The sequence below is a fragment of the Cupressus sempervirens genome, chromosome 1 (genome assembly GCF_028749045.1).
Source record: "Cupressus sempervirens isolate cs-2001-9-10 chromosome 1, ASM2874904v1, whole genome shotgun sequence".
NCBI lineage: Eukaryota > Viridiplantae > Streptophyta > Pinopsida > Cupressales > Cupressaceae > Cupressus > Cupressus sempervirens.
The window spans coordinates 49015611-49040009 of NC_143118.1; the positions used below are offsets into that span (position 1 = coordinate 49015611).

Consider the following 24399-nt stretch of genomic DNA (forward strand, 5'->3'; position numbering starts at 1 on the left):
GCAATGCAATAGATCTCTCACAAAATGAAGAAAAGAAGAAAATCACATGGGACAAAACTCCTCTCCAAAAGAGAGAAACAAACAAGGTTAATGGACAAAGGACTCAATCACATCCCCAAGGAGCACATACATTATGTATATACAATCAAATATCCCCCCATAGGAAGGAAGAAAGGAAACAACATAGCCCCCCAATAATGAATAATGCCCTACAAAGATTGTAAGTGTTTGAAGACAAAGCATAGTCCAATATCTACCCATGATATTTCTCCCCTTCAAAAGAAGATAAAGCAAGTATAAATGCAAAAATGCTTCTCATTTTGGATAGGAATTAGGAAGTGGATCAAATGTAGGATGACGGTGCCTTTGAAATCTTCTCGTGTGTCTCCAAGACCTTGGAATATGATGTCATGAACCAATTAGGTATATGACCAATCATAGTAGAAGGTGAGGAACAAGGAAACATTGGAAACTAATATTGAACAAGATCCAAGGGCAAAGTAACAACTAATACATCACAAATGTCATCAAATAAGAGAGATAAACCCTCAAATGTGCCCCCCAAATTAGAATTGTAGGTCTCCACAAACAATGAGTCAATATTTGGCAAATAGTAACCCCAATAAAGACAATAAATTGTTATCTGATGCAATGATGCACTAAAAGTTTTCCTTTTAACTGATTCCAAAAGACAATCGCATTCCTACTCTTTAGGAATTATGGAAGTCTCAAATGAATGTGGAGTAGTCAATGGAAGTGAAAGTGAATCAACTATCTCTTAAGAAGAGTCAAGAGCCTTAGAAGCAACTTTATCCTCATTTGAAGTCTCAAGCTTCTCCAAGGTATAAAATTTGATAATAGTATCATTATCTACTTGGTAAATTATCTAAACTCCTGCACTATAATCCACTAGCCAACCACCACTATAGATCCTCCTTAATTATATTATATTCCTAACACATTTCATCCAAGGACTAGGTTGCACGGGGCAACCCAATCCATAAATAGGCCACAAGATATGACCTACTCCACCTTATTCAACTTCCAAATCTCACATCATTGCTAAATTTTTTGAATGTTAGTAGCCCATTGGCCCATGTGCCAAAAATCTTAATTTGCGCAACTGAGGACATTTGTAGACAACCACCACAGGGTATTGGCAAAGAATAAGCAACATTAAAAATCACTTCATATTCATTCTATTGAAGATCATTCAAAGTTTATTGAAGAAATCACTAATTTCAACTAAGGTTGTAAGACATAAGCACGACAGGTTTTTAAAGAATGATTTCTTTTTCATAAATTGATAAGTAGAAGATATTTTCACAATGATATTGCTATCCGGATTTAACTATAGTTTTGAGTCAAACTCATTGACCCATGTTTCATGAGTAGTGATTCAACATGAATCCATCTCTCATGAGAATAAATGGAACACTTAACGCTCATTGGATCGAGGTGATGCTAATAGAAATGAAGCACCGAGACTTTCTGGGAGGTCACCCATCCCAATACTACTCCAGCTTGAGCGTGCTTAACTACGGAGTTTCCTCCATGGTTAAACCCACTCTGCTCACAACCCCATATGCAAAACCTTCACAAAGTGTTGTGCCTTATGAACCATTCATTAGAAAACCCCTTAAGCTCATCAATTTTCGATTATTTATGTTAAATCATTAACCATTAATATCATTTTAATAAACTTGGACATAAGAACGGTGACCTGGGTGAATATGAGTCATCTGTGTTGTAAATACCTCTTGTACAAGGGCTTCATTATGATACTTAAAATGATCCACATGGTACCATCCAAAACTTGGAAAAAAGAATTTTAACCATTTTACTAAAGCACCACTAAGAACATACATTCTGATTTTTTCCTGATCAAGTTTTCTTAATTACTTTTCAAATCAATTTTTAGATTTTAAGAATTCTATTTTAACTTTTACTTAATAGTAGTCTTTAGAAGAGCCCTTTAACCATGATAAAGTTTAGACTGAAATGAAGAAAGACTATTTTTAACCTCTAAAAACATACATTCTGATTTTTCCTGATCAAATTTTCTTTTAACTTTCATATCAATTATTGGATTTTAAGAACTCTTTCTCAACCTTTTTTAATAGTAGCCTTTACAAGGGCCCTTCAACCATGAGAGATTTTGGACTGAAATCAAGAAAGACTATATTTAACTTTCAAGCCAACTGAGGAAACATTTATTTTTGGATATATTAGAGAGTTTTATCATTTTTGATAAATCAAAAAATTAATATACAGTTTGAATTATCGTTGCGAAGAAACAGCTCACGGAGTTTCATTAAATTGAGTATAGTCAAACATCAAAACAAACAACAATTTGATCATTTAGCTTATGACATTTATCCGTACTCGAGCTGTAACTTCAGGATGTAGGTTAATCTCTGCAACATAAATGCCAAGTTCACGGATCTCAGGAATGGAAATAATTCGCTTGTCTATATCCCTGTCAAAACAGAAAATGTATTCTTATTAAAGATTTGAAAGGTGTTCCATGAGAAAACCCCACTGATATTTTTGCCTTTTAAAAAAGACACCCAAATACACCACACTTACCTCTGCAGTTGTGCCTTGATGATATCTGATAGATCTTGCTCATTTACACTGGAAACATTGAAGAAGACAAATGATTTGTTTTCATTAACTACAAACTTTGAAGCTGTGCAGCCATCAATCATAAACACATTAAATATCTATACAACGGAGAGGTTTCAAAGGTCAAAGGATGCAGAGATGCAATAAATTAAAAGTCACAGTAAGATGAAACTTACCGTCCAAATATTTGTTTACCCTTTCCTACAGTCTTACGCTTCACCTTAAAAGCTCCAGCAGTTTCCAGCAGCACTGCAAGGGATTCAGATTCTGCCCTGACCTGATACAAACCAAATTGAAAACACACATTAAACATGTTAAGTTTAAAGAACCAGAATAACATAACAGATAACAAATAAATAAAACACACATAAACACCTGAAATACCCAGAAAAAACCCTCCTGCTCGAGGGAAAAACCCAGCCACACCAAAATTTGATCTTTATTGAATAATCAAAACTTCAATACAATGCTTCACAAGCTATGTCAGATAAATGACCTCTTTGTCAAGGCTGTTATCATATAACAGACATTTTCAGAATATGAACAATTTCTATAATAAAACAGAAGATGACTCCAGTGATTATTGTCTCAGAAAATAGACCCATAAATACTAATCATATCCAATAATGGATGACAATACACCTGATCCTCGTAACCATGATAGCAGCAACGCAGAACTATGCTTGCTAAATAAAACGTATCAAAACTGTGAATACCAAAAGACCACCGGAAACTAATAAACCTTTGCTCTTCTACAGCAGAATATTTATCATAAAGACCATCGTCAAATATACAAAAGATAGACCATTGAGAGTCAGCATTTCGATGGGAATATGAAGAGACCAAGGAAACTGACGACACTTCCATTCTATACGACACATAATCAATATGCTACGGTTACACACATATACTTCGAACAATAATAAATAACGCCCAAATAAAGAGAGAAACGCAGTGAAATTGCAAGACAGAGGCACAGAAATAATCATGTTGGCACAAGAGTTGGCAGCAGTTACGATGAAGAACTGAAACAGGAACCTATGAATAATTTCTGCTGAAGCGAAAAAACATTAACACTCCCTCTTACCAAGGCTATTCACTGTCATTTTTATTTTTCTGTTTGAAGTAAGCTTTTGCAGGATCTCAATCTCTCTTGGGTCTTTCCTTCTACAGTCCAGGATATTTTCACAGTTGCAGAACTTGGTTAAGATTAAGTGTCAGCCTATGTAGGGTCTTGTCATTCCCCATGTGCTTTAGGGGATCTGGTGTTAGGATAAACCATGGACAGAAATAAAAACTACATGCAAATATAACCAATAACAGAAAATAATAGATCACACAGAAATGAACACAAGGCACCAAGATTTAACGTGGTTCACCCAATCCCTAGGCTACGTCCACCAAACAGAAAATCCAATCTTATTACAATCCAATGATTACAACCTGATTACAATCCGTAATCCCTTACAGCTCAATACCGCCGCAAGAACCAATTTCGCATCACAACATAATATATTAAAAAAAAATACCCAACCCTAAACCCTTTTATACAAGTATTAAACCGCTTTAGGGTTATAACATGTCGGCCATAAATTAGCCATAACTTTAGTGGCGAATCTACGAATGGCGAATAGTACAAAAAAAAAAAAAAAATTCTATGAAATATGTACAGTACTTTCCTGATCAGTCACCATAATCTAACAATCTCCCACTTGGGGACTGATCAGGCTCCACACTAAACAACAATCTCCCACTTGGAGACTGATCTTGTAGCAATACCACTACCGCATGGGGCTCCCACTGGATCAAACCACCCTGGACTCTTCTGTTCTTTTATTCATGTTCAGTCTAGAATACCAACCGAAGCTGAAGAGGAGTTCAGCTTCTCCCTTGTTACAACCTTTGTCAACATATCTGTTGGATTGTCATTTGTATGGATCTTATCTAGCTTTAACTGTCCATCCTCCAAAACTGACCGAATGAAATGGTACCGCAACTAGATGTGTTTGGTCTTAAAATGCAGAGCTGAATTCTTTGCAAGATGAATGGCACTCTGACTATCTATAAACAAATAATTATCCTTCTGAGGGTGTCCCAATTCTTCCAAGAAGAACTGAAGCCATATCATCTCCTTGGCTGCCTCTGTAGCAGCAACATACTCTGCCTTTGTAGCAGCAACATACTCTGCCTCTGTAGTGGATAGAGCATTAATCTTCTATAACCTAGAAACCCAACGCACGGCTGCCCCACCAACAGTAAAGACATAACCTGTAGTACTTCGCCTGGTATCAATATCCACTGCCAAATCTGAGTCAACATAGCCCTGTAAATCAGTAGTAGAGCCCCCAAAGTGTAAACACTTATTGGATATTCCTCTCAAATATCTGAGAATCCACTTGACAGCATTCCAATGCTCAAATCCTGGATGACTCATATACCTGCTAACAACTCCCACTGCATGGGCAACATCTGGCCTAGTGCATACCATAGCATACATCAAGCTTCCTACAGCTGAAGCATAGGGTACCTTGGACATCTTATCCTCCTCTTCCTGTGTCTTAGAACACATCTCCTTAGTCAATTTCAAATGACCAGGTAAAGGTGTGCTGACAGCTTTAGCATTCTCCATAGAGAAACGTTGCAACACCTTCTCAACATAATCAGCCTGAGATAGCGTCAATGTTCTGTTCTTCCTATCTCTACAAATCTTCATACCAAGGATTTGTTTTGCTGCCCCCAAATCCTTCATAGCAAATGCATGTGCTAACTGGCATTTCAGCCCCTTAATATGATCCATGTTAGACCTAGCTACAAGCATATCATCAACATATAAACATAAAATAATGTAGCTATCATCATCCAACCTCTTAAAATAAACACAATAATCTGAATTAAACCTGTTATAGCCATGCTCATGCATAAACCTGTCAAATTTCAAATACCATTGCTGAGGTGCTTGCTTCAAGCCATATAAACTTTTCTTCAATTTGCACACTAAGTTCTCCTTACCTTTGACCTCAAATCCCTGTGGCTGAGCTATATAGATTTCTTCATCCAAATCACCATGAAGAAAGGCTGTTTTAACATCCAACTGCTCTAAATGCAAATCTTCAGTAGCCACAAGACTTAAAACAGTACGGATAGAAGTCATTTTAACAACAGGAGAAAATATCTCATCAAAATCAATTTTTTTTTCTGTGCAAATCCTTTTACAACTAACCTGGCCTTAAATCTTTGCTTACCTCCTTCCTCTTCTTTCAACCTGTAAACCCACTTATTCTGTAAAGCCTTTTTACTTGCAGGCAACTTGCACAAATCCCATGTCTTATTCTTGAGCAAAGAGTCCATTTCATCTTTCATTGCAAACTCCCACTGAATCTTAGTATCCACCTGCACAGCTTCATCATAACTTTCAGGTTCACCAGCATCAATAAGTAAAATAGAATACAAAGAGGGAGAAAATCTTTGTAGAGGTCTAATTTGTCTCATTGACCGTCTAACATTCACTGGTGTGGGTGGTATTTGTTATTGCGGTTGTTGCACATCATGAGGAATGGCTGGAACATCAGCTTTTGGAATATCCTCCAGCACTACATAATCATCTTCTTTCTTCTCATGTTGCTGCAACAGATCTTTGTACAACACTTTCTCATTGAATATGACATCCCGACTTCTAACAATTTTATGATTTTCAAAATCCCAAAGCCTATAACCAAATTCATTAATGCCATATCCAACAAAGACACATTTCTTTGATTTTGCTTCTAGCTTGGTTCTATTTTTAGAGTCTATATGAGCAAAAGCTTCACAACTGAAGGTCTTGAGAAAAGAATAACTCACCTTCTTACTAGTCCATGCCTCCTCTGGAATACCACAGCCCAAAGGAGTAGAGGGACCTCTATTAATCAAATATACTGCAGTATTGACAGCCTCCGCCCACATGTGTAAGGGCAACCCAGCATGCAACCTCATGCTCCTTGCGCACTCCATTATAGTCCTATTCATGCATTCAGCCACTCCATTTTCTTGTGGAGTCCTTGGAACAGTTTTCTGTCTACGAATACCATTAGTGGAGCAATAATTTTCAAATTCATAACTGCAATACTCACCACCATTATCAGATCTAAGACATTTTAATTTCTTACCAGTCTCATTTTCAACCAAGCATTTCCATTTCTTAAAAGTTTGAAATACATCAGATTTTTGTCTAAGGAAATAAACCCATACTTTTCTAGTTGCATCATCAATAAATGTAACATAATAATGAGAGCCACCAAGGGAAGATACCTGAGCTGGTCCCCATACATCTGTATGCACAGCTCTAATTTCTCGTTTTTGTTTTCCTTCCCAGTCTTTACAAAACTCACTCTCTTTTGTTTTCCATACACAACTTTCACAGAAATCCATATTAACACATTTCAGACTTGGTAAAACTTTCTTTGAATGAAGTACTTTCATACCTTTCTCACTCATGTGCCCAAGTCTGTTGTGCCACAGTGTTGTATCAGAATCTACAGCAGCTATTTGTTCTCCCTGCTCAACTGCAGCAATTGTTCCTGAACATTCATTTTTCTTTGAAACAATCAAAGTAGAAGGAACAATATGACCTGTACAAAGATATAAGGTGCCTACTTTCACACCTTTTGCTACTACAAGAGAACCTTTTGAAACCTTCCAATTTTTATCATTAAAAGTAACTACACAACCCTCATCACCGAGTTGCCCTGCAGAAATTAAATTCCTACTCAGCCTTGGAACATGTCTTACCTCATGTAATAGCCAATGATTCCCATTCTGCAACTTAATCTTAATTTTTCCCTTTCCAACAATCTGACAGAGTTCATTATCCCCCAAATAAACAAGCCCAAAATCCCCTTGGACATAATCAATGAAATAACCTCTATGACGTGTAGCATGAAATGAAGCACCAGAATCTAAAACCCATGAATCATCAACACTTTCTAAAGACAGAAGCAAAGCATCCTCTTCGGATTTGTTACTTACCACATTTGCCTCCTTGTCTCCATCTAATTTATCTCCTTCATTTTTCTTTCGATTCCAGCAATCTTTCTTTTTGTGCCCTGGTTTCTCACAGTACCAGCAATCGTTTGGTCCTCTCGATTGAGACATCCTCCCCTTTGACTTTCCTCTTGATTTCCCACGATTTCCAAAGTTACTTCCTCTCTTAGTCGTTCTGCCCCTGCTTTGTGCATTCAAAGCACTTCCTGATGTAGATCCACCTGAGGATTTCCTACGAGTTTTCTCACTCAAAACAACACCGATCACATTGTCATATTTTAGGGTACTAGATCAGGAATAGAATTACTCACCGCCATTACCAAGCCATTCCAACTTTCAGGCAAAGAACACAAAATCAAGAGAGCCCTAATTTCTTCATCAAAATTGATACCCACAGAAGATAACTGACTAGTAATAGTATTAAACTCATTTAAATGATCTACAACAAATCCACCTTCTGCCATTTTCATATTAAATAAACGCTTTATGAGAAATACCTTGTTTGAAGCGGAGGGCTTTTCATACAGTGTCGCTAGGGTTTTCATCAAATCTTCTATCATCTTTGCTTTTATAATATTAAATGCCACCGATGGTGCCAAGCATAACCGAATGCTTTCGAGTGTCTTTCTATCCAAAAGATCCCATTTAGCCTCTGACATAGTTCCCTGATTCTTGGCTTCGCCTTCCAACGGCTTCCATAAATCTTTCTGATATAGATAGTCTTCCATTTGCATCTTCCATAACGAAAAGTTCTGCCCATTAAACCTGTCAACTCTCAGCTTACCCTCATTTGCCATTGCTCCCACTCAACCGTGAGACTCCCATTCAACTGTGAAACTTTCTTGTAGAGGATAATTGAAAAACAACTAGGCTCTGATACCACTTGTTAGGATAAACCACGGACAGAAATAAAAACTACATGCAAATATAACCAATAACAGAAAATAATAGATCACACAGAAATGAACACAAGGCACCAAGATTTAACGTGGTTCACCCAATCCCTGGGCTACGTCCACCAAACAGCAAGTCCAATCTTATTACAATCCAATGATTACAACCTGATTACAATCCGTAATCCCTTACAGCTCAATACTGCCGCAAGAACCAATTTCACATCACAACATAATATATAAAAAAAAATACCCAACCCTAAACCCTTTTATACAAGTATTAAACCGCTTTAGGGTTATAACATGTCGGCCATAAATTAGCCATAACTTTAGTGGCGAATCTACGAATGGCAAATAGTATCAAAAATATTTCTACGAATGGCAAATAGTACAAAAAAAAAAAATTTCAGGGCGATGCCCCGAACCCCACTAATTATGAAGTATGTACAGTACTTTCCTGATCAGTCACCATAATCTAACATCTGGAAGGAAAGAAACAATTGGTTCTTGAGGGACAAAGCCTTAAACCCAGATATTGTGAGTGAGAAAGTTAAAAGAGTCATCTTGGAGAATGCTAGAGTGGTGAAACCTTCTTGGCAGAAAATCACTAATTGGGAGAAGGTGGAAAATCTTCCTCCTACCAGGACTAAAAGAAGTAGAGAAGAATGTACTTGGGACCTACCACCTTTGAGGGTGGTTAAAGATTAACTTTGATGGGGTGGCTAAGGTAATCTTAGGCCAGCTGGGTGTGGGAGAGTGTTAAGAGATAATAATGGTCATTGTCTAGCTGCGGTGGCGCTCCCCTAGGGTACTCAAATAATCACCTAGCTGAGGCCATGGGGACAAATTTGAATTGCAGAAAATTTTGGGTAGAGGGGAACTCTCATAATATAATCAATTGCTTAAAAGGTGTTTGCTGCCCCTCCTCTATTTCAAATTTGATGGTTCTTTCAAAGAGAATATTAAATCCTTTAAAAATGTTCAATCTCATGGATATAGAGAGATCAATTCTATGGTTAACTGGCTGACCAATATTGGGGTCAAGGCTGACACGTATGTGAAGTGGCATGGTGAGTAGGACCTCTGCAAAGATGCCAAGGCGATCCTTGAGAAAAACTGCACTCACGTGAAAATGGGTTTTTTGGAACATCAACTTCAATGATGCTGAATAAACCTGCAATAATGACATTTAATGGTGGCAAAGTGTTGAACACTCATTGCATTTACTCCCTTTGGCACTAGCACACTTTCTGGGTTACTAAATTTATTGAAAGCCTTTTCTTTTTCAAATTTGGCAAGTTTCTCTGCATTTTTCTGCTGCTGTTGGGGTTTTGTTCAGCTGTTACCAGTATGGGCAGTGGTAGGAGAAGAGTCTCTTGTGAAGAGTGGCAACTGGAGCCCAAGGTTTGGCGAAGGCTTAGGATGGGAAGATTAACTGAATACATGAAAAGATTGCGTGGTAGGAATCCCTCAGTGACAAAAATGTTTAAGAAGGAATCAGGGGATGAGAATATTGAGCTTTGTGGCAGAGATGTCACAATTGATGAAAGTTTTCTTGCTGCTGTTTTGGGTCTCCCTATGGTGGGGACAAAATTTTACAGACATGAAAATTTTGGACATTGCTGTCAAGCGATTCCCAAAGGACGATGATGAGAGGGAAGATGGTCAGGGTCAACAAGAGCTATTCCGCTACTGATGGCATAAAGAAAATATGAAGGAAAGTCCTTAAGGCGATTATGTAGTACATCACCCTGGATGGAAGATTTAAAAGGGCATACAGCTACCATTTCATCCTTCTGGACCATTATTTGCTTAGTTCTTCAAGCACTACTATTGTTGAATCTTGGGATAATCCCACCAGTAATCCAGCTCTTCATGAGGGTCTTATGGTCCTCGTTTATGAGTACTTCAAGGTGAACACTGTGGAAAAGCCCTTAACTGAGGAAGTGGATTCAGAGGATACCTCAGCTAAGGAAACTGAGGATGACGAGGGGTTTGATTCTGATAAAATGGAGATTATGGAACCCCCTCCTAAAAAGGGTGTTTTGTCCAAGAGGAAAAGTGTTGGTGACAAGCTTTCTTCCTCATCTAGGGTTGTAAAGAATAAGCAGTCGTTTGCTGGTAAGAAAAGAAAGAAAATTGTCAAGGATTCATCTGACTCTGAGGTTAGGGAAGAGGTGGGTTCTGATGTGGAAGATTTTGATATAGAGGCCGAGGGCAATGATGGTTCCCCCTCTGCTTCTCCTCCCCTTCCCTCACTAGAGTTGTGAATGTTGATCAGCCCAGCCCCCTAGTTGGTTCCCCCTCTAATTCTCAGGAAAGGACTCCCCTGGTGTGTACTTTGTTCTCTGTGGCTAAAATGGAGATTAGGGAGTCCTCTCATGGTGGTTCTGTAGAGGATATTGGTCAGATGGATGCAGATGGTAGTAAGGACAGGAAGGAGAATACTCATAAGGCTAAGGTTGTGGATACCAATGTTCAACATGAGGAGGAGGCCTTATCCTCGGGCTCAACTCCTACAACAAAGATGAGGGTTTCAGTGTTCTGCAGGAGGCGAAGAGAGGGGCTTTGGGCTACTACGAGGTCGTGAAGTGGATTTTCCACAAAATCAAGGAGGTCAAGATTAAACAAAGGGCCATCAATGCAAGAATTGATTGTTGGGATAACATCAGGCTGGAGACATATTCAACCTTCCCTGATATGATCAAGGAGCTCATGGACACTATGGGAAGGATGGAGGATCTCATGGCCCAAGAAGCCAAAAAAGTGGAATGTGGATAATAGGTTGTTGTGTTGGAAGGGAAGGTGGCTGGCATTGAGGACACTTTGAGGAAGGTTGGTGATCAAAGTAACTAGATTTTGAAATCCTCAACCCAACACCTAAGGATCTTGGTCAACAAGCTCGACAAAGGGCCTTAAGAGAAAGTAGTTGTGCAAATTGATGATGCTAAGGAGGGCAGTCAGGGTGAAAAATTGGCACCTCATTGTAATGTTCCCATCATAAAATAATTAATTAATCAAACCTTTGTTCATGGGCCGATTGATTTAGTATATCTCGGACCCATTTTTATTTTATTGTTTCCGTAGGTTTGGTCGTCGGCTATATTTGTAAACCCTCGGGAAGTTCCTCTAAAGGGTATTTAAGCACGGCATGTAGGTAGTAGTTGGTATGCGATTTGGATTATTTTCTTTGTATTGCGAATTCCTATTGGAATTCAGTATTGTTCGCCATTTCGGAAGTGAAAGAACTTCCCTATTTGGTTCTCCCGATTTCGGTGGGATTCAACCCTCACCCTATTCTGTTTGTATTTCTTGGCTCGGATCTAGCAAATCGGAGCATCATTGTTGTTTACAAGTCATATAATTTTTGGAATAGATTTGTGTCCGGACTACATTAACATCTGATTTTGTTATGTGTATTGGCAAGAGGGTATTTAGTCTATCTCTGGCATCATTTATTCTTCCATCCTTGACCATACGGTCTGATGGAGCCCAAAAATTTTGTGCTTCCATTTATGAGATTATGTTGTCAAATGGGTCCTTTTTATATCTCGGTGAAGCAACAATATGTAAAGAAAGCAAGTTATTAGTGTTAGACGTTGAAGTTCCAGATCAACCATTGGATATGAGCATTATATTTGGAAAATGCAGCAGAGACACTTATCTCACTATTCTGAAAATTTCAAGCAAATTATGATTGTTCATATATTTTGGATTCTTCAAATAACAAATTATTCAATGATTTTATTTAGCAGTGGCAGAATATGTATCTGGCATAGATAAGGAACGACAGGTCAAGTGAATGATAAATTAATTTTGTACAGATATGACACATATATTGTACAAAAAGAGTGTCTCTATGCAAGGAAAACACGATTGGAGAGTCATGTGTATGAAGATATCTGAAGATTATGATAAAAAATAAATATACACACTGCTATTCACAGATTAAGGATGGATACATGTTTCAGAGTCATTGATAAACACATTTATGCAAAAGATAGGCAAGTGTGGAAGCTATCACTGCCAGTAACATAGAGTTCACATCAGAAGACAGTGATCCACACCAAAGTCACATCTTTCCTAGATATGTATATAGTAACAAGCAAACAAATATGGCAAATTGATAACATTCATCACATTTTCAGGGTAAGGAGGACTTTTTGTGTAGTCTCAGCCATGCTGTTCACATACCTCTGTGTTCAGATATCCATGGAGGATCATTCATTCAAGTTGCATATATTTCCAGTGGTTTGGGCACATTTTCTATAAGCCACAACATCTCAGAAGGACAATGGATATGCCAGTTTTGGTTGCACGTTAGAGTATACAGGTGGTTATAGTGTGAACAGGCTGGTAAGTTATAGCACGGAACTCAGTATACCTTATACATTCGAGAGTTTGACTCCAGAGGATAAGCGATTGAAGTTTGAAGACTCCTGAGTGTCTATTGGAAGTTTTTCATCAGCAGTTCAATGTCATGATTTGCAGCATTTCCCCACTAAAATTTCCTTGAATATATTGGAATCCCACCGCCTAAGTGTTCTCCATATTCAGTAGTTCTTGTGTTTCCTCTTTATTTATTAATTGCCAATCAGTATCAAATATTGTTATGTGTTCGTTGCAGGAAGCCTCGTATATCAAAGGCGTTTACTGTATAGGTTAATTAAGAAATGCACACCGATAATAACACGAACAGCCGAACTTCTTATTATTATTCGCATATGCCAAACAGTACATTATGCTTCAATGATAAGATGATTTACAATAATCCCGAAGGGTGTATAAATACTTTCCGAAGAACCTTCCCAAAGGAGTCCGTCGGCTACATAACAAGAACCTTCCCGAAAGGACCCGTTGGCTACATAACAAGAACTTTCCCGAAGGGACCCGTCGGCTGATACACAATTTCCTTTCCGAAGGGACCCGTCGGCTAATACACAATTTCTACCGACAACATCATCCCCCCCAAAAAGAAAAGTCGTCTCCTGACGACTACAGAACAAAACTCAAACAACTAATACAACAATATTGATCTACCACATCACTTTCACATTCATCTCGTTGCATCTATAGCCTTTGCTAACACAATACTGACTCCTCAAGCTGACCTTGATAGCCACCTGTGTTGCTTTCTCTGCTTCCAACTCCTCGGTACCCTGAGCCAAGTATCGCTGCACTGCCTCCAACTGGATGATCAGCTCCTCCCAAGCTCTCTACGCATCCACCAAGATAGCCTCACAGCCAACACCTACTCTCAGTGCCTCTGGTACACAGACACTACATGCCTGCAGCAGCTCCAAGTCTGCTCAATTGGTCAGACTCCCACGACTAATATTCGCAACGACTGGGAGTCCAGGGGGCAACACCCCCGGCAGGGTCGAGGGGCAGCGCCCCTCACCGCGAGACCAAATTAGCACTCTGAAACTGCATGGAACACACTATTTCTACGATTTCTTCTTATTCCACACTTTTTGGCAACCGTTGGTTCTTCCTCTACCCTGTGGCATCATCTGTTACTCATTCTGAGCATTCCTAATTTGTCGACGTTTTCTTTTTTTAGAAAGCCTCCTGTCACCCTTCTATGCTACCAATGTACGGCTACACCATACACCCTACCACCGTATTGACTCCTTATGCAATATCCTCAAATGTTACTAAATCTGAATGTCATATCCTGCAAAAATCATACGCCCAGACCTGTGTAATCCATACGCCATAAAAACCCGTGCAACATTTTATGCAAAACTCAAACCCCACAAGGCAAAATCCATTCAGCAACAATATTTCAAGCATATAATGAAATCTTATTAAACTGCAATCGAAATCCGTACAGCTTCAAGGCTTCAACCCAAACCCAAAATCCGTATCCCAATCTTCAAAAGCCTAAAATCCGTACAATACAAAATCCAAGCCTTTAAAAAATCCGTACGCTACTTATTGAAATCCGTATGGTGCAAAAATAGCTAGCGAATCGTATGCCAGGAAAGTCCATTCGCCAAGTTTGTATTTGATGTGCTCTGGAAAATCCGTACAGCAAATAGACTTTTATAACATCCGTATGGTGTGATTTAGAAAGCCATACAGAGCACAAGCTTAAAAGCCGTACGGTGGACCTCATTAGAATTCTCGACTTTGGAAATCTGTACAGTGACTCTCTCCAAAACCGTACAATGTCTGTCCTCCCAAAAATCGTACGGTAGCCAAAACCGTACATTGCATCTTCATTGGAATTTTCGTACGCTACTTTGTCATACCTTCAAAATCTGTACATCGTACAGCAAGAAAACAATAAATTTCGTACAGTGAGGGTGTTAAAAATCTGTACGGTGCTCCAGTAAGCAGCCTTCAAAAATCGTACTCTGCCTCTAAAAACCGTACTTCAACTCCAAAAGCTTAAAAACTATACACCAACTTCAAATAAAAACCGTACACTACTTTCAAATATTAAAAACCGAACACCAACTCCAAAACCATACGGTGAGTAGATTGAGAATCCGTACAGTGCCTTTTTTCAATTTTTTTTTTTTTTTTTGCAAAAAAAATTTTTCCGAACAACTGTGTACAATATTTACATATGTAAAGTACTTACAGTCTTCTCTCAGTTGTTTGTCCATGGAGGTGCGTTACTTCTTTCATGGCAGACATTCAACTTCGACCTATTCACTATGTCGACAACTTCCTTTCTATTTAGCATCCATTGTTTTACTGCTCCGTTATCACCCACTTCCCGAATTTGATATGGTCTGACCCACTTAACTTTGAACTTGCCTGGGTTGATCTCATTCTATCCATCATACCTCAACTGTCCTGGTTGAAACCTGCTATGCCTGTTCTGTGTCATCTCCATATTGCCCAGTTTGTTCCCGAAGCTCGCTACCATGGACTCCGTCAGCTGCCCCTTTTGTCTGTCAATAACACATTCACTCTGTACTGCTACAACTTTTATTGAACCCTTCCTCTTTATTGCCTGTGCAGACCGTATCGTGTGTCTTCCTTGCTGTCGGTACCTTTCTGCTATATCTGTGGTTCGACGTAATAATTTCTTCCTACGCAGTCGTACAGTAGAATCTTTCCTTCTTTTGGATTCGTACTATTTGTTCTTTCCTTTAGCTTCAGTCATACCCGCCTTTCCTTCTTCGGCTTGTCTGTGTTCCTTCGAACATTCATTTCCTTCTTCGACTTTTCTGTGTTCCTTCGGACATTCATTTCTTTCTTCGGCTTCTCTATATTCCTTCGAACCTTTATTTCCTTCTTCGGCTTCTTTGTGTTCCTTTGGACATTCATTTCCTTCTTTCTTACCTTCGTCAATCCTTAGCATATTACAACTCGGAAAGAGCTCGTAATCCTCCATCTGCCAATGGTAAAGACCATTTACTAAATCCAAATCGTCATCTCCTTCCAATCGTAGGACTCCCTCCTGATCGGGTTCCATACTTTGCCTCCTCTCATCGTCTTCTCCTTCGAAATCCGACGATAGAGCTTCTTCTCCAACCATCTGAGTGTGTAGATCGACGACATACTTCTAGCCTTTGCTTTCAAGTGATAAAGTATTTTTCTTCCAATCGTGTTTTGCCTTGGCTTTTATCAACCACCCCCGGCCCAGAATGGCATCATATCCTCTCCGCTTCAGTGGGATCACGACGAAATCCAACAAGAACGGTTGTGTTCCAATCGTCACTGGTTGCGCTGTGAGTACTCCCAATGGCTTGATTCCATGTTGATCGGCTGTTAACAACTGGAATGTAGGCGGCCATAATGTCGACTGTCCCAACTTTTTCCAGGTGTCTTCAGGCAACACATTGACACCGGACCCTTCGTCCACAATCGTTTCCGTCAATACAATCTCGAGAATTCTCATTTCGACGACTGCCGGATGGCGTCCGGATGAGATGGGCTAACAACATCGAATCTTCTACACTTGCGCCACTTTCCTTCCCCTTTTTGTCCGTTGTACTTGCTCCACTCTCCTGCTCCCTTCCATGTTCTCTTGGTAGTTGAGCAGCGAGAACGATGTTTGTGAGTGTCGATCGGAGCTGAGGCATAGTAAGCAACAGATCATTTATCCTGACGAGTATCTTGGCTTGCAATATTTGCCGTACAATGTTCTGTTCTGCGCAGTTCCGTACCAAGGTACTCGGCGTGTCCTTCAAGTGTGCCGTTTCTATCTGCGTTGCTCTCTGGATCTCTGCCCGTGCTTCCTCCAATCTCTTATTTTCCTCCGTCGGATCAGGGTATAGCTTTGCCTGCTTCCGAGTGATTGCCAAAACTTCTTCCTCGTCCGTCCTGACGGTAATCAAGTTTACTCCAGACTTTGGGCATTTAGCATCGTCATGATCGCCATGTCCACACCATTGACATAGCAACTTCGGTGTGTTCGCCATTGTACACTCTCGAGCGAAGTGACCCCACAGATTGCATGCGCGGCATTGAACTATCGGCCGACCATTTGCATCATACTGAATTCGACTTCTTCCGCCATTATTGTTGTTGCTGCTATTGTTGTTGTTTTGACCGTGTCGGTTATTTCTATATCCACCCGATGTGGCACCTTCTGCACTGGTGTTCCCGTTCCCTCTTGACGAGGATGCCTCCTGTGTTAGGAACACTTGCTGCGGTGTTCTTGTTTTCAAATTGAAAGGGCATTCCTTTACCAAGTGTCCCATAATCTGGCAAATCTCACAAAATTGATCTTTTGGGCAGGATCCCTTCGTATGGCCTTCTTTCTTGCACTCCGTACACCATAGGTCATTGCCCTTAGTCTCCTTGTTCATGTTTTTGAACTCTTTCATCATCCGAAGCATGTCCTTCTGAAGAGAATGGACTTTCTTGTTGCTGCCTTCATCGTCGCTGCTATCTTCTCCTGAAGGCTCATCGTCATCTGAATCGGATGAACTGGTCTTCTTCTTCTTCTTTGTCTTCTGTTCACTTTCGAGGTTCAATGCTCGATTATATGCTTCAATATATGTCGATGGTGGCAAGATCTTCATCTTTTTTCGCAACTTCGAGCGAAGGCCTTCAATGAACCATCTCTTTTGTAGCCCATCAACCGGCTTATTCTCCATTTTATTGATCAGGTCCTTTAACTTCCTGGCGAAGACTCGGACTGTTTCATTCTTCCCTTGCTTGGTATTGAATATCTTCGCTACAATTTCATTATCGTCGCGTAGAAGTTGAAATTTTGTGATGAACTCCTTAATGTTATCCCAACTGTTTAGCTTTTGTGGATCAGTATCAGTAAACCAATCAATCGCAACACCCCATAGAGTAGCGGGAAATTGTCGGATCCATTTGTTTGTATCTATTATGCCATTTTCCCTCTAGATCGTTTCACATGTTTTACAATGTCAAATGGGATCAGCTGCTTCATCACCATCAAATTTAGGCAACTTTTCTTTCGGACCTACCATTATCACTGTATGTTGAGGGTTTTGTTGTGTACCTACGCTATTCTGAACTCCTGTGCTATTTTGCACACCCGCGTTGTTTTGAACACCCGCACTGTTCTGCACACCCGGCTATTTTCGGCTTCCGCGTTGTTTTCAACACTCGCGTTGTTTTCGACTTCGCATTGTTTGGTGAAGAAGAGGTTTCGTCCACCAAAGCTGTCCGTTCCGGAAGTATATCTCGAACGAAGGTCACTCCACACTCGTGCTCCCTCGGCACTCCGAGTCGTGCGAGTCGATCTCCTTCCGTCAGGATTCTCTTCCTGTGGCGTATGCAAGTTCAGAAACTCCTCCTTTGCTTCTTCCACCAAATCAAGCCGTTGTCGAGTCTCCTTCAACAATCCTTCCGCACTCTTGTTTCCGTCGGCAATCTTCTGGAATCTCCTTCAACACTCTGTCTGCTGAGCCAGAATTAAATTTTCCTGCGCAACACGTATGTCATCTTTTTCCTTCAGCTTATTCTTATCTTTGTTCAACTAATTCGGCATTTAATTCATATCCACCTACCTACATACCAGGTCCATCAGGCAATGGCGCCAAATGTTCACCATATAGGTTAATTAAGAAATGCACACCGATAATAACACGAACAATCAAACTTCTTTTTATTATTCACATATGCCAAACAGTACATTATGCTTCAATGATAAGATGTTTTACAACAATCCCGAAGGGTGTATAAATACTTTTCGAAGAACCTTCCCGAAGGGGTCCGTCGGCTACATAACAAGAACTTTCCCGAAAGGACCCGTCGGCTAATACACAATTTCCTTTCCGAAGGGACCCGTCGGCTGATACACAATTTCTACCGACGACAAAAGGAGCCCACGTGGATTCAGAATATCATTTGCGGCCATAACATGACCTTCTGCGAGTGAAGAAGAAGATCAGATTGGCAACGTGGCTATATCAAGCAAGGAGGAGGATAAATCTGTTGATGCCAAAATATGTCTGAGCATGGAGACGAATATCATTTGTGGGCATCAAAGTATGGATGCATATGCATGAAAAAGCAGGAATTATTTGCAAGCACGGAAGACGCAAAGGATAGCATATGCCGATGAAGAAATATAAAAAACCAATAATTAAACCGCCAGTTATATTATAACACAACCAAACTATATTTAAACCATATTAAATGTTTAATATTAGTTAGTTTTATTTATGAAAGGTTGCAATGTTTGGTTGAGCAACCGACATCTTTTAATCCTCTATAAGTATGTATGATACAAAATTAAAAAGACATCATTCAAGATATTTTTTAGAAATAAAAGCTCTGCATATTCTAAAGCACGTATGTTATTAAATTTCTTCCTAGGGATAGATTGAAGTCGAACTAAGCTCCTGCATATTGAGGTTATTGGGCATATATTTCAAATATTGTGAGAAATTGTGTTGAATGGAGCGTCAATAATTGGGTGTCTTCAACATGACTTTCTTGCAGTATAATCAGTAAGAATTTCATTTGCATTAGAGTTAAATATTATATAGTTCATCTTTTGTGAATCATTTTATTTTTTATTAATAATTCATTATCGTGTTGTTCACTGCTATTTAGACTTGATAAATACAAATATAGTAAAATAAGATTATTTTCATATTTGCATCTATTTTGTCCTTTTATAGGTTAAAACATTATAGACTAGTTTAAATATGTATAAAAGGAAATAATTTGATGCATCGTGATAACTGAATTGTTTATAGATACTGTATATCATAACATTGTATGTGAAAACATATACTATTGACTCTATTGCCCATTTAAAAGTTCGGCATTGATCATTTAACTGTCCATATTTCTCAATTCATATGCTAGCGATTTTCAAAATCTTTTTCTTAGAAGGATATGATACTTATTTGTTTTAGTAATTCATTTTAAATTTTCCTTTCAGCAATTCACAACTCTACTAAAGTCATTAAAATTTCGAATAATATTTATCAGCCGCAATCCGGAGGATTTTCTTAAAACCTTGCCACTTAAGGAAGTTGTCCTTGCATTTTATCTATTCACTATAGAGTATCTTGGATCCAAGTTTTGTTGTTAGATGTACAGGCCTTGGTTTTGCGGAGCCAAAAGCGCGGAGGATTCAATTCAAACTGATTGATCCTGTCAAGTTGGCCAAAACTGATTAGATATCCCAACATCGAGCAGGCAAGGCTCGTAGGTTTCCAATCAACGGTTTTGATAACCAACACAGTCACTTCATAATCACCGTACTGCCCAACTCATTACCGTATGGACACCCATACTGACTATATAGCCTCAAGTCAATCACCGTACGACCTCCAAGACCATCACCGTATGGTCCTATGCATACCGTATGACTCCTACATTCTCCACCTATTGTACACCGTACGGCCTAACCAGGCAAATACCATACGGTCTTTGAGAATTGGCACAGGCATTGTCGAGAAGTGGAATTTGGCAATCTCCAAGTCCATATACAAGCAATCCAACTCTTGGATGTGCAATGACTAACAAAACATTACAGTGGTATCAAAGATCCTGCTAGCCTATGGACAGTGAATGAAGGTTTATAGCCGAAAGAGAAGTAGATCCCATTCAATTGATAGAATGGCGGAACAAGAACCCACTGCTGCCGAACTCATGGCGCTACTAAGAGATCTTTTGAGGAATCAAGCGCAAATCAATGATACTTAGCAACTTGTGGAAGAAACTCTCAAGAAATTAGTAGACAATAAAATATCCAGTGAATAAAATGGTCACAATGCGGACTCAATGTCGGGTAAGGCAAACCCTCATCCAACACACTCTCGACCTTCCATGTTATTTTTCCCTCCACGGACGGAGGTACCACACGGAGGAAAGAAGACAACCTTTGAGGAAGTTCAAGAACAGTTGAAAGAAGACTAGAAGAATGCAAATTTGGACGAGGATATATCTTGCAAAGATTACACAGAACTGAGAATGAGACATTATAGAGGCGAAAATCGAAGATATTTTAACGATGATCTCAAAAGAAAGTTGAGTAAGGTAAATCTGTCACCATTTGACAAATCCAGATCCATATTTGCTCAAGCATGGGTAATGAAGGTTGATACTTATTTTCAACTTAATCCAATGTCTGAAGAAGAAGCAATCAAATTTGCAGCACTATACTTGGAGGGTGTGGCGCATGAATGGTGACATCATAGCACCATCACACTAGGGCATAACCAAATAAATACTTATGCAGAATTCACTAAAATATTGATAGATTGATTTGATGGTAAAGATCCAAAACTTAATTTTAAAGAATTGGCACAACTGAAGCAAACTAGATCGGTCAACTAGTACATTACAGAATTTCAAAAACTCTTTGTTTTGGTCACGGACATTTTTGAAAGGAGACGGATAGTGCTCTTCATTGATGGACTCATAGAACCACTGATGGTTTGGGTAAAAGGTTTCAATCCTGCCACCTTTTTGGAGGCTATAAAGAAGGCGCGGAGCATGGCATCATCATCGACATCATCCTCTCAAGGTTACTCACACTCCATACTGCCAGTATTTCCAAAAGACAGATAACAAACCTCTACCGAAGAAGCCTTCGCTGGACGAAGCTATCAGACAAGAGCTACGAAGGAAGAAATTATGCTTCAATTACAAGGGACTATGGGAGCCTAGGCACAGATGCCTCGGTAAAGGAAAAATATACTACATTGAAGTCATATCCAATAATGAGGACGATCAGGAGGATCTACCCATAAATGACAACCATCCTCACGAGGACACTAAAATGGTTAATCTAAACTATACGGAGAGAATTGCAGCATTGGTACAACGTGGAGGAACCATCGCCCTAGCTGGGAGCCCGAGATGTACAGTGTTTCATGTATGGGGAACCCTTCAAGGACAAAGGGTCATGGTGATGCTCAATAGTGGAGCCACTCTAAACTTCATAAACTCATCTTTGGTGAAACGAAGAGGTCTGCCTATTGAGATGCACGCGGGATTCCAGGTCAAGGTTGTCTAAGGAACACTTTTCCCTGTACGCACCTTGTTCCCAACTGAGTATCACCATGGCTAACCACATTGTGAGGAAGGATTTCTTTATAGTGAACCTCGATGATATGGAGGTTATTTTGGGCATACAGTGGATGGAGACATTTGATGAATACACTCAAAGCTTCAAACGGATAGACTTCACTTTTGTTGTCGATGGGAAGAAGGTTGTTCTCCGTGGAATGGCCAATGAGGGACCGAAGGAAGTTTCAGCATAGTGGATGGAGGCAATTTTTCGGCATGATGACATTACATGGGCTACACATTGTTTCGTTTCGGCGAAACTTATAAAAGGACAACAGACACCCCACTGGGATGATGATCTTCAAAGTATTTTGAGTTCCTATGATAAAGTTTTTATAGACATTCCTCTCTGCAATACCTCCCCATCACGGGTTTGAACATACCATCGAGTTGGAAGTTGGTGCCAAACCAGTTATCACCATGCCATACCGTCATCCCAAAAAATTCAAAGATGAGATCAAGAAGACAATTCAAGAGTTGCTCAAGAAAGGATGGATCCGTCCCAGCTCTAGCCCTTTTGCATCATCAGTGGTTTTGGTAAAAAAGGATGGGACAATGCGCATGTGTGTGGACTACCGTGTGCTGAATAAGAAGACAATAAAAAGCAGATACCGTATTCCCAAGAGCGAAGAATTGTTGGATGAGCTGCATGGTGCAGTTTATTTTTCTAAAATAGATCTTTGTTCCGGATACCATCAAATCCACATGCAAGAAGATGTGGAGAAGACGTCTTTCCGTTGTCACTATGGACATTATGAGTTCACGATCATGCCGTTCGGATTAACAAATGCACCAGCTACTTTTCAGTCTTGCATGAATTGTATCTTCAACAAACAACTGCATAAGTACTTGTTGGTATTCTTTGATGATATCCTTATTTACAACAAAACTTGGGAAGAACACCTGAAACACTTAAATGAAGTCCTAGGGATCATGAACGCTCAGTCCTTGTTCGTCAAGCAATCCAAGTGTGAATTCGGAATGACAAAAATATTATACCTAGGGCATGTCAGCAAATATGGAGTGCAGGTCCACCAAGAGAAGATTCAAGCTATCCTAGATTGGCCCCCACCAAAATCGCTCTCTGAGTTGCGAGGGATCTTAGGTCTATGCAGTTACTACTGGAGGTTTGTAAATGGTTTCTCTCAGCTTAGCACACCATTAACAGATCTAACTAAGAAAGGCTCCTTCCAATGGAATGAAAGAGCGCAAAACACTTTTGATAAGTTAAAAGAAGAAATGAGCACTTGTCCAGTTCTTGCCTTACCCGATTTCACACAACCATTCATTCTAGAGTGTGATGCATCTAGAGAGGGAATTGGTGCGGTATTAATGCAAGATAGACACCCTATAGCCTATCAGAATCGAAAGTTTACAAAAGCAAAGCATCTATATTCCATTTATGACAAAGAGATGTTGCCCATCGTGCATGTACTAACCAAATTCCGACAGTATCTGGTAGGTGCCAAGTTTGTCGTTTGTACCGATCATAATAGTTTGAGATATTTTCTGGAGCAATGGGATATAAATGAAAGGCAACAAAAATGGGTAAGTAAGATTCAGGCTTTTGATTTCGACATTGAATATGTGAAGGGGAAGAACAATGTGGTTACAGATGCCTTGTCAAGAAAACTTGCCATCCATTTACTATCTCAGATCTCAGCTGACTGGAAAGCACACTTATTGATGGAATATTCCAAAAACACATTTGCGTGTAAGCTAATGGACAGCGACACTCAAGATGACCAATGCAAGGTGGTGTATGACATCATTTACTACAAGGATCGGATATACTTAGTGTCTGAATCCAAACTTTAGTAGAAAATCCTGAAGGAAATATATGACTCACCCTTGGCCAAACACTCAAGATTTCTCAAAACCTATAGATAGCTCAGGGAGAGGTTTTCATGGAAGGGACTTAAAGAAGATCTATTGCAGTATGTACGAGAATGTGCAGTTTGTCAACAAAACAAATCCCAACACACTTTACCTGTCGAGTAATTGTAGCCCTTGCCTATACCAAAACGGAAGTGGGAAAGTATTTCTATGGACTTCATCACCGGACTTCCTAAAGTAAACGGGAAGGATTGCATCTTTGTGGTGGTGGACAGGCTGACAAATTATGCACACTTCTTCTCCATCCCCTCAGACTTTCAGGCTGCGCAGGTAGCAGACTTATTTTTCAGAGAAGTTCTTCATTTGCACGGGTTACCTCGAAACATTCTTAGTGATGAGGATGGTCAATTTATCAATATTTTCTAGACAGAATTGTTCAGATTGGCAAGAACAGACTTGTCGCCAAATACTAGCTACCAACCTCAGACAGACGGATAGACAAAGATTGTAAACAAATGGCTAGAAGGCTACCTTCGGAACTACGTTT

At 39.6% G+C, this 24399-nt stretch overlaps 1 protein-coding gene across 1 annotated transcript in view; it reads right to left on the reverse strand.

Annotated features, from left to right (window-relative positions):
* Positions 1-2202: 2202 nt before the first annotated feature.
* The window catches only part of RPL9 (ribosomal protein L9), a 91989-nt gene continuing 69792 nt past the window's right edge, over positions 2203-24399 (reverse strand). The window contains exons 5-7 of the mRNA XM_089816362.1: positions 2805-2905; positions 2590-2637; positions 2203-2479 (exon numbers count right to left, since the gene is read on the reverse strand). Of these exons, the coding sequence (XP_089672488.1) occupies positions 2362-2479; positions 2590-2637; positions 2805-2905 (267 nt within the window). The 3' untranslated portion in view covers positions 2203-2361. The remainder of the gene's footprint in view (positions 2480-2589; positions 2638-2804; positions 2906-24399) is intronic.